The 11,655-nt window shown below is 32.8% G+C and overlaps 2 protein-coding genes across 2 annotated transcripts; one reads left to right on the top strand and one right to left on the bottom strand.

Annotated features, from left to right (window-relative positions):
- The first annotated feature begins 1,105 nt into the window (after window positions 1-1,105).
- On the top strand, window positions 1,106-6,055 carry LOC133309430 (shaggy-related protein kinase alpha). Its single transcript, XM_061510196.1, has 13 exons — window positions 1,106-1,260; window positions 1,756-1,908; window positions 2,023-2,115; window positions 2,663-2,722; window positions 2,826-3,098; window positions 3,701-3,775; window positions 3,972-4,028; window positions 4,146-4,286; window positions 4,369-4,419; window positions 4,726-4,821; window positions 4,946-5,029; window positions 5,189-5,291; window positions 5,405-6,055. Exons 2-13 carry the CDS (start codon window positions 1,807-1,809, stop codon window positions 5,485-5,487), a joined length of 1,218 nt encoding a protein of 405 aa, XP_061366180.1. The 5' UTR covers window positions 1,106-1,260; window positions 1,756-1,806; the 3' UTR covers window positions 5,488-6,055.
- A 1,025-nt stretch (window positions 6,056-7,080) lies between these two features.
- Window positions 7,081-10,604, bottom strand: LOC133309493 (uncharacterized). Its single transcript, XM_061510275.1, has 5 exons — window positions 10,475-10,604; window positions 9,460-9,795; window positions 8,222-8,326; window positions 8,064-8,111; window positions 7,081-7,562 (listed from the first exon to the last, which is right to left on the bottom strand). Exons 2-5 carry the CDS (start codon window positions 9,730-9,732, stop codon window positions 7,323-7,325), a joined length of 666 nt encoding a protein of 221 aa, XP_061366259.1. The 5' UTR covers window positions 9,733-9,795; window positions 10,475-10,604; the 3' UTR covers window positions 7,081-7,322.
- Between the last annotated feature and the right edge of the window lie 1,051 nt (window positions 10,605-11,655).

Genomic DNA, 11,655 nt, shown 5'->3' on the forward strand with positions numbered 1-11,655 from the left:
GCTTGTTTCAAAAAACTGTTTCAATTTTTTTTATTAAAACAAATTAATTTTTTTTTGATAAATAAAACAAATTAATTTAAATACACTCTAAATTTGCCTGTGATGCTGTTTTTATAAACATATAATTCTTTTTTGGTAAAGATTTTTTTTATTTTGTAGCTTTCGTACGTGATAATTAAAAAAAATTAAAAGTAAATTAATAATATATTTATTAAACTGAATAAAAAATACGTTTACATAAGGCTGTCAGTTTTTATTTTATTTTATTTTCTAGATAAATAATTGCAATTTAGGATTAGGGGTATAAAATATGATTAGCGTGGCTCATTTGAGCTCCTCTGTTCTTGGTTGACTTAAATCTGAGTTGATCCGTAACGAGCAAAAATTATAATTCACATTATTTAATTGTTATCCTGTTCTGTGTGGATTACAAATTATTCAGATTAATTTATTGGTATACTTTTTATATATATATAATCAATGTAAAAATATTGATTTCAAAATAGCAATAATTATAAAATAAGTAAGTTTACACGTTATCCCGGGTTAATGTAATCTGACTTGCATCCGAATAAATCAAATTCAACAAAACAAAAATTATTTCTTGTTGAATTTATTAACTTAATTCACACACTTTACTAGATTATTGAACAGATTATTCCGGCTGTAATTCAACTTCGCAAATTTTGACAACTCTGCTAGCATGAGAAAAATAAGAATAAAATAAATGAATAAAGTCAGATTGAAGAACTGAAAATGGGTCAATGCTTTGCTTGTTATAGGGATTTTGTTTTTCTAAATATTTTTACCTGTAAATGTGGATATCTTATTCTTTAAAAATAAATAAATAAATAAAAGGAATAAATTAAGGAAAGAGTGTTTGTCATTTTAAATGACATAAATTTGTCTCATTTTAAGAGAGATAGATACAGAATAAATTTTTTATTTAAATTTTAAATTAAAAAAAAATTACCCACTTTTTTTCTTCCATAATTTTTATTTTGTGTGTTTATCTTTATCTTTAAATGACATATAGCATGTAATTTAAAATCACCCCATAAATTAAACAGTGTTCTTCTTTGACTGTCACCAGCGCATTATAGTACACACACCACACCACACCACACAAAAAAGCAGAAACACAATTCCATAGAGAAGAACCCCTCACACTTGGTTGGATCTAACTCTAACCTTCTCATTCTCACACTCTTTAATACTTCCTTCTTTTTCATTTCATTTCATTTATGATAGATACCAAAGGTAGATTTTCTTTCTCTTATTCTTCTGTTTTCATTTTTTGTTTTTCCTTTCTGAATTTTAGTTTTCTAGCCTCACTCGGTTATAACTGTTTTTTTTCTTTTTCCTCACTCAGTGCTTTTATTTCGCGTTCAATTCTGCTGTTTATTTACGGTGATCTTCTGGTCCGTTTGTTTGGGGATTTTTTTTTTAAAAAAAAAAAAAACAATTTCCGTGTGTGTGTGTGTGTGTTTTTTTTTAACAGTGAGATTACTGATGCAAAGATGAGTTTTCCGTTGGATTTGTGATGTTTGACGGATGGATCTTTGGTGTATGTTCCTTCACTATTTTCTGCAAAAAAAAAAAAACTAAATAAAAAAAATATGTATTTATTGTTTTCTGTGTGTGGAAGATGCAACTTTCATGTTTTAAGCTTCAGTTTCCATGTATAGTTCCCTGTGACGATACACAAAATAAATAAATAAATAAAAATCCTGATTTTGGTGCTATTAATTCCAGGAGGTGAGTGACTGTTAAGATAGCAAGGAAGACAGTGAAGTTTGGTGGAAGATGGCGTCTGTTGGTGTGGCACCAACATATGGCTTGAGAGAATTCAGTGGTGTTGAAAGATTGCCAGAGGAGATGAATGATATGAAAATTACGGATGATAAAGTATGTTACACATTCCATTAATTCTTAACATGGCATCTTTTTTTTTTTTTTTGTTAATTGCTTTTTTTTTTAAATAAAAATAAAAATTGAGACCTAGTTGCTTACATCTTATAGGAAGTAGAAGCTACTGTTGTTGATGGTAATGGTACCGAGACAGGACATATTATTGTAACTACCATTGGGGGTAGAAACGGTCAGCCGAAGCAGGTATACCTTCTCCCTTCTTTTTCCACTAAAATAACTGTGCTGTGGAAATTGGAGTGTAGTTTGAATTTTATTTTATTTTTTCTGGTAAAAAGTTTGAAATAATTTGACTACTGTGCTGTCTGGTAATTGGAAGTTGATAAACAATTAATGCTTTGGTTTGGTATTATTATTTGTATGTAAATATCTTAATTTTTTTTCCATGTCTTTTATATTGTCCTCGAAGTCAATTTTTTTTTCTCTCTCTCTCAAGATTTGGGTATTATGCCAGCTGTGCTGCTCTGCTAACTTGAATCTTTATACAGTGAATAGCACAGCTATTTGCTGTCTTCAACATGTTTGTGTTGTGCCTTGTTATTGGTAATTACCCTCACCAATTACTTTCTGATTGATGGAGCTCTATGGGATATGATAGGTTATGGCAAATATCATATCATAGCAATGTATCTTCATCTGCATATTTTCTTTAACCATATTTTGTAATTCATTTTCTCATTTTTTAACGTGTTTATTGATCTAGAATAAATGTACATCTTTTATAATATTTCAGACTATAAGCTATATGGCAGAGCGGGTTGTTGGGAATGGATCATTTGGGGTTGTCTTCCAGGTAAATATTTTTATCCAATTTACTGGTGATGTGTTTGTTTAGTAGCCTTTCAAACATAGTGACATATTATGCCTTTGATGTTGCTCTTTTTGTATAATTGTAGGCTAAATGCTTGGAGACTGGTGAAACTGTGGCAATCAAAAAGGTTCTTCAGGACAAGAGGTATAAGAATAGGGAGCTGCAAACAATGCGTCTTCTTGACCACCCAAACATTGTCTCTCTGAAGCATTGTTTCTTTTCAACCACTGAAAAGGATGAACTATACCTTAATTTGGTACTTGAGTATGTTCCTGAAACAGTTCACCGTGTGATCAAACATTACAACAAGTTGAACCAACGGATGCCACTTATATATGTGAAACTCTATACATACCAGGTATGCTTAATTGTGACAGTCTGGTTTTGTCATTTGTATTTTGAAAAATGGCTTTGTTAATGTTTTGGATTATCTCCTAGCACTCTGAATTATTTGTTTTGGATTGTGCACTTAACCTGTCCGAGAGATCTTAAACCAAGCTGTTGTGGTCCAAATGGTGTGAATTCTCATGTAATTCACATTGCTAAGTGTTGCTGCTATGTACCTGATGTAGAACGATAAGACCTTTTGGCATAATTATAATATTGAGATTTTCTTTTCTTCATAGAGCATCTGAAACCTAGTCAGTGGTTTACTCTAGGTTTATTGTTCTGGTCAGAGTACTCTGCTTTAGGGTAGTAGTAATAGTCTAGGCTTATTGTTCTACATCAATACCCTTGATTGATCCTTGAATTCCAGTTGCTTAAAGTTTGATTACTAGTTACATACAACAATTCCAGTTGCCTCATTTAATTATATTTTTAGTTAGGTGTGTGTTTGTTATTGCACTATTATGAGAGTAAAGCTGGCTTAGTTAAATGCAGAGATATATGCACTGTTGTCCTTCGTGTCTTCAGTTCTCATCTTGCTGAGGTTATAACATTTTCCTTGATATATTGCAGATATTTAGGGCACTATCTTATATTCACCGTTGTATTGGAGTCTGCCATCGGGATATCAAGCCTCAAAATCTATTAGTATGTATTTTATTTTACTTATCCTCTCATTGATCATATTTTCCCCCACTTTCTATTAAAGTTCTCAACTTTTCGTGTCTCATATTTATGGTTGTGTAAATTGTGTTGGGAGTCGTTATAAGATTGGAAACTTCTAATTCAAACTCTGGAGATTCAGGAATGTTAGAAAGTACTGACTGAAAGTTTTTCTATGCAGGTTAATCCACATACCCACCAGGTTAAATTATGTGACTTTGGAAGTGCAAAAGTCTTGGTATGTTTTTTTTTGTGTGTGTGTGTGTGTGTGTGTGTGTGCTTCTGTCCATTGTTCAACCAAATATTTACTTTGTTTGGAGTTTATCTTTACCTTGTTTGGTCTGACTTTTGACAGATAAAAGGCGAACCAAATATTTCGTACATATGTTCTAGATATTATAGAGCACCTGAGCTTATATTTGGAGCAACTGAATATACTACAGCTATTGACATTTGGTCTGTGGGTTGTGTATTGGCTGAGCTTCTGCTTGGACAGGTTGGTGGCTTTTGATTAGGGCTCTTTTGATTCTGTGATTTAGTATATGTATTAATGAAATTTGTTCGTTTTCCTTTTTCAGCCTTTGTTCCCTGGTGAGAGTGGAGTTGATCAGCTTGTTGAGATCATCAAGGTCATCATTCTGATTAATTTATTGGTTTCTGCTGCTATATTTTCCTTATTTCTATTGAATCCATCTTTCAAATTGGTATAGTTGGATGCTTGGATTAACTCGATTATTAGTTGTAAGAACATAATGCAATGGATGATGAATTGTTGATTATGTCTTTTGCTTTAACCTTTTAAGAATGAATTTAGTTTACTTGATGACTCGCTGCTTGAATCACTGATCTACGGATCTATTTGATGGGTAGCCTTGCTTATTTGCAGTGTCAATATCTTTAACATGTAAATTATCTACTTGTTGTTGCTTTGATAGGTTCTGGGCACTCCAACAAGGGAAGAGATTAAGTGCATGAACCCTAACTATACAGAATTTAAATTCCCCCAGATTAAAGCACATCCATGGCACAAGGTATAACAAATAAATTGAATAGCATTTGATGTTTTATACTTTAGCTCACCATACTAATATATCTAGTAACTCCTCTTGTTGAGCACAACAAACTGATATAAATTTGTTAATTTGCTCCTACTAGATCTTTCAAAAGCGCATGCCTCCAGAAGCTGTTGATTTGGTATCAAGACTTCTACAATACTCCCCTAACCTGCGGTGCACAGCTGTGAGTATACAGCTTCTTAGCTGGCCTTTCTAATTTCTATCCAGCTAATTTGTAAAAAAGTGCTGTATTGCTCTTCATCATGTAATGATTAATTGTTCCAATGTTTGTTTCTCATCCTTCGAAGTTTTATATAATGTGTTTTTACTTTATCTGGTGCAGTTAGATGCCTTGATCCATCCATTCTTTGATGAACTTCGTGATCCGAATACTCGCTTGCCAAATGGTCGTTTCCTTCCACCATTATTCAATTTCAAATCTCATGGTATGATAATTTTGGAATAGGCTATTGTGTTTATGTAACTCTGGTCTGTCATTGCCATCATTCGTTTATAGTTCTGGCTGACCTTCTGGATGTTATTGTTGCCTGTGTACCAGAACTGAAGGGAGTGCCAGTTGAGATTTTGGTGAAATTGATTCCAGAGCATGCGAGGAAGCAATGCCCGTTTCTTGGCTTGTGATGTTGTGAAATGTAACAAAACTGCAAGTGTCGTTTCCATATGAATGCTATGTTTCCTTTATTTATGAAATGAAATTTGCTCCTTCATGTATCCTTGTTGTATTTCGGGGCCTTGTAAAAACAGATTTAGAGATATCTGGTACTCAATATTACCCAACCCTCGATGGGTATTCAGAGGAAAACCGTGAGTTTTGTGTATCACTGCAGGTTGTAACATCAAATAGAAGACAAGTGTCGTGTTAAATCGGTATTGGTATTTGTTGATTTAATGATGGGTGGTTGGCTAATTTAGTTATGCACTGCATAATGGATGGTAGTTGTGATGTCAATTTTGTATGTGTCGCTGATCCTTAGCGAAATAGCATGGACAAAATCAAGCTGCTCTCGTCTGGAGTAGGTTGCTGTTTACAAGTTTGTCTAAACCTATCATTTTGTGCTTTATATGACCTTCGATATTTATTTTTGGTACTCAGTTTGAATTGTACTACTTCAACGACGTGGAAGTATTGTACAAGAGCATAGTTAATTTATCCTGGCAGTAGCCCAAAAATATGAGTGACAACTATTCCAGAAGCGTCTGCTTTCTATATGTGAGGACATTTCTTTTTGTTCTGTGAAAGACTTTAATTTGTATTGTTATAGAAGAATCATTTAGAATGATCACCTGTTCTCTAATTTAATTTTTTTAAACTCTTGAAATGTTTTTTTGTTTTATTTAACAATGTATTTTATTTGTTTTAAAATTTTAGGTATCTCTTATGCAACAAATAAGACCTCATCATTTAGCACTTCACAAAACCTGAATTTCAATAACTCATGTCGGAACTGAAGAGCCTGATTGGTAATCGGCTGATTCGTTCAATGGAAATTGTAAATTTGAAGTAAGGTGTTTTTTCTTCTGTTATTAAACTGCCCATCCTATAATGAAGATTCTAAACCTGAAAATATAGTTGACTGCTACACTACTTCAGTTCAAGCCTCCGCCACTTCAAGTAGAAGCATATATTAACCTGAAATTCTATATATTATTTACCAATTCTATATATTATCGAGACTTCACGCACAATAAGGTCAATGATTTCTACATTTCATTTAAAATTGGCTAAGTTTAGCAGGAACGATCACCCACACCCCTAATATTTCCGCCACTGCCACAACGTTTTTAGCGTTCAAGAACCTATCTTGCAATTTGATGTTTCTTGCACATTAAGAGATATAATGATTGAAGTCTTACACAAACACAATACATGATTCGAAAAAATAAATGATTTCTTCCGTTCCCCTTTTTTGTTGGGATTGGTTAAATAAAGATTTCTTCCTTAATTCGTTTGCAGAAGCTCAACACATTGTTGTAGACATCTTGCCAAAGAACTTCCAAATGGGGGGATAGACAGTGATTTGAATGATAAATCTCAACTATAAATTGTTTTATTATGCCTATGAATAACTTTAGCAATGTATTGATCATCCAACAGAAAGAACACGTGCAATGTTATTTCAGTTTTACTCGGACATGCATATCGGGATACAATTCATTAAGATGAATGTTATAATGAAAAAAAAAGAAGTAATAAAGAAAATGAACATTTATTCACAAGGTACACACTGAAGATGTCAAATTGTCTTCACAATGTGCTGGAACCTTTAACGAGAAACATTTACCAATGCAAGCAAGTGCCACTGCTGCAAATGCCATTTTCTTCAAACCGTTTCCATTTAAATACAACATTTTTATTATAAATATTTCATTCAAGGTACATTCATTCACTTTCATAAGCATGCCAACACCAGAGCAATTAATAGAGCTCCCAATTTTGAGGGTCTGAGTGGATGATACTAACATATAGAGGCAAGTACCTCTAACAAGGACGCAGCAAATTGCATTTGAGTCTCTTCATTTATTGTCATGAAGAGTGGCACGTGCACGAAAAGGGATTTGATCCCATTCTGCTCAGCAAAACGAAGGGAATGATAGTACACGTAATTGCACACAAACCTGCCTGCATCATCTGACATCATAACATCATATCCCTTCTTTGCCAAGGCTTGGGTGATCTCCACAACTGGAAATGAAGTCTGCACAACAAAGTTAGGACACAAGATCATGACAGTTGAAAATTGGGAAGAATTCTCATGCAGTAACCTGAACCATGTTTTATGAAGTGATTTTCTTCTTATTTGTATTGGCATACAAATAACTTTCTACTTGTATATGCCTCCATCAAGAGGCACAGCCCATAAAACAAGATTCCTCTATACATCCTCCCTTTCGAGTTTTGACAAAATGAGGAGCTCAAAAATTCAATTTGCTTTGGCCCCATGAAGAATTGAAAAGCCTTCTAAATGACACTTACAATAGCATAAGAGAATTGGCTTCGTGTATGCAGTAAGTTGCAGCTTGAAGGCCATCAGAACAAAGACAAGCATCTTAAAGTACTTGAAATGATACCAAAATAAAAATAAAAATGCTCTTCTATGTTAAAAGAATAAACATTATTTTACCATATTAGGACTAAACACCAAGCCCATTAGTTTAGGAATTAAGTGTGAGTGAAAAACATAAGCGATCCATTTTACCTCACGTGTTCGTGAAATTCCACCATCTGAAGGAACAATGGGGACTTTCTGCAACATACAAACGACGGAAATTTTCAGGGAATATGCTCCTTGGATATCAGTTCTAAAGGTTTGTTGATGCAAGCAAGTTTAAAATGAATCCACTACTCCAATCTCACCTGAGGCTTCCATCCCATTTCATCAGGGCAACGGAAATTTGCCTCATTGGCAGCTTGTTTCTCTATAGCAAACCTTGTTGCACCACTGTTAACCCCAAAATGCAGCTGAATAAACACAAATCAGAAATAGCAAAGACATAATTTGCAGGGATGGAGACATGAAAATATAATCAAACAAAAAATGATTTAAAATAGCTGAATCCAACCAAGGCAAAATCTCAGTCAACTGGTTACACTCTCACTGTTCTTTATAAGGCTGCTTATGCCTACGATATGATCTTCAGATCCTCAACCTTTCACTGCTGTCCTTTTAATTGATTTAATGTGCAGAAGTATTAAAAATTCCAATATGAGTTTCATTCTAGCTCTGTGCTAAACTTTTTAAAGAAACTTCAGTTTGGAGTCCAGTGAGCTTTAATCAGTTCATTAACAATATGATCTTCACATCTGGACATGGATCCTGTCACTTTAAATATTAAGACACTAACAATTGCATAAATAAGTTCTTAAGGCATCATGATCTGAGAATTACTATTCACCACATAATAGCTTTTAATGAGCAGAATTGGATAAAGTAATTCTATAATAGTCACAAAGACTCTATCCATGCTATGGTCAACGTTGCTTATGTTAGTTGAGCAGTCTTAGGTTCCTCAGCGGTTACTGTAATTAGTACAGACAGACAGGCAAAAGGAATGTGTGTGACTGAACAGTCTTAAATATCTACCATATTACATGATAATGTTATTTCCTTTCTTGAACATATTATTTTACGATCTAGTTGCAAGGTATGAGACTTGGAGTCCCACATTGGAAACATAAGATTCTAGTGTGGATTTATATGGACTTTGGGCTCTCTTACCTTACAAGCTAGCTTTTGGAGTGAGGTTCTTCCAAAGTTCGTATTAATTGGTTTTAACACAACCACCATGTCTCCCAGTTGCAATCGAGTGACGGGATAGGTTCATATCATATTATTTTTGTATGCAACATATTTTATTTATTTTATTTAATTGTATGATAATTGAGGACGAAGGAGCCTTGTGCATTGGGGTTTTTCCTTTAATTATAAGATAATTCAACTAGAATAACATAATATATCCAGGTTCACCAGGAATTTTAATCGAGGTACAAAATTTGGATCTGATAACATAAATAACCACCACTGAAGGACGAATATTAATAAAGTTACGAGCATAAAATGTGAAGGTAATATGTCAAGTATATGGGCAACTCACCCAAATAATTTTATTGGAATTTGAAGATTCAGAATCCTTGGAACTAATGGCAGTTTGTAATCTCTGGTACAGTGGAACAAGTGCTCCTTGACCAGCAGTATCAAGAATGCTACAGCTCCCAATAATTAAACCTTTTGGCAAACCCTTCTTCTTCATGTACTCTGTCAAATTATTGACAGTTGTTTCTGTTGGATTCTCTGAAACTCCATGGAATTTCTTGAATCCAGTAACATGAACTGTAGTTATTGGTGTTGAAGGACCTTCAGACCCCATTTGCCAATGATAGTAAAGCCGGTAATAATTAGAACTTCACCCTCAAAACTACTTTCCAAATACCTGCATCAAATTACGAGCAATTTTGAGTAAAGGGGACAGAAAAAAATTGAAATATTTTCCAACACAAGGGATCATATACAAAGAAATTATATCACAGTCTTTAATCATTTCTTTTGAAAAATTTATAAACCCTCAATCATTTAGGAAAAAACATCTATCAAAATTTGATTCAAAAGAGAATTTAGATACCATTATTACTATCATTGATGAATTGCATAAAGCACCAGAAAAGAAGTCTACTTTGGAAATTTTCAAAGCTTGAGGTGGTGAAAGGAAAAAAAAAAAAAAAAACCATTTTGCCGAGAAAATGGCAGGAGGGAAGCTGGGATCAGAAGAAATGGGTCTTGACATAATCTCACAATCCACAAATCTACAATTTCAGTAACAAACAATAACACAGAAAACAGTTTCAAGAGTGAAGAAAAGAAGGATAATCGCTTATCAAACCAAAGTTTTTCACTTTTTCCAGAGAAATAACAGTCACAGAGGAAGCACAGCACTTCGATTATTGCTGAATTATAGTATAACCCAAAAAGCACCTTAAACCCAAGAACCCGTTAAAATAGAATTAAGATAAAGATGATGATTACACACACAAATGATCAAAGACTCAAATTAGAGATATCAACACAATTAAGGGGGAAAAAATGAAACTTTGACTGGAGAAAGAGGCTCTCACAGTAATCTTCAATCTTAGAGATGACACATTGAGCAGTTAATCAACTGGCGAAGATTCCGATTAGATTTGGAAGAAAGAGAGAACCAAATAAAACCCGTTCAGGTGGGTGAAGGCGTCAGTGTCATCTTCAAACCACAAAGGTTATATATCAAGTACTGCACTTTTTTATTTTATTTTATTTTTTAACTGAGGTAGCATCAATATTGTAAAACTTTTTTAGATTATTGTATGATAATATGTTTTTAAATTATTAAATAATTTTGAATAGCATAATAATTATTCTAAATCTTGAAATGTAAATTTTTTTATTTTAACAGTTTTGTTTTGTGCTGACTTCTCAAGAATGTGGTTAACATTTTCTTTGTGGCACAAGAATGTGAATAACTTGCTTTGTAGGTGGAATGTTATTCCAGCAATGAATGGTAGCATCAAAAAATGAAGAAAAATAAGAAGAAACCGGACGAGTGAAGAAAGCTGTTAGAGAAGGATAAAAATAATTGAAGTAGCCTCCGTTAATTTTTTGAATTGAATTAATTTTTTATATGATATTCGTATTTTAGTGTCACAAGTTTGATTTTTATCGTCTTCATTTTATTAATAATTAATTAAGGGTTTGTTTTTTCTAAAGTTACTTTAGATAACTTTATCTAATGTTCATCGAAACGACGTTGTTTTGGGATGGAAATCATGGTGTTTTTGTAATTTTAATTTATTTCAGAGTTATAAAGTCTTTATCGTTCTAATTTTTTAATTTTTCAACCACAAAACGACGTCGTTTCGATGAACATTAGATAAAATTATCTAAAGTAATATTATATACTTTTTTCTCATTAATTAAATTATAAAATTTTTTAACACAGGTAGATGTTCTATTATTCATCTTCAAGTTCCATAAACTTTGGTGTAAGGAGATATATTAGAAAATTATAAAAATCATTAAAAATAATTTCACCCATCTTAGAGAAGTATAAAAACCATAAAAGATAATTTTGCCAAACAATTTAAATTTGTAGGTTAAATTGATTTTTTATAAAATAATAATAATAATAATTAATTACTGCATAAACATTTGGAAAGAGGTTTCATCATCACACAATTCAGCACAATGTAATAGATATTATACTTTTTTTTAAGCCACTTTTAATTATGCTCTAATTCGATAGCGAATTCTACTTTTTATT

Source organism: Gastrolobium bilobum, unplaced genomic scaffold (assembly GCF_033153095.1).
Source record: "Gastrolobium bilobum isolate Gb01-03AN ecotype WA unplaced genomic scaffold, APGP_CSIRO_Gbil_v1 utg2122, whole genome shotgun sequence".
Taxonomy (NCBI): domain Eukaryota; kingdom Viridiplantae; phylum Streptophyta; class Magnoliopsida; order Fabales; family Fabaceae; genus Gastrolobium; species Gastrolobium bilobum.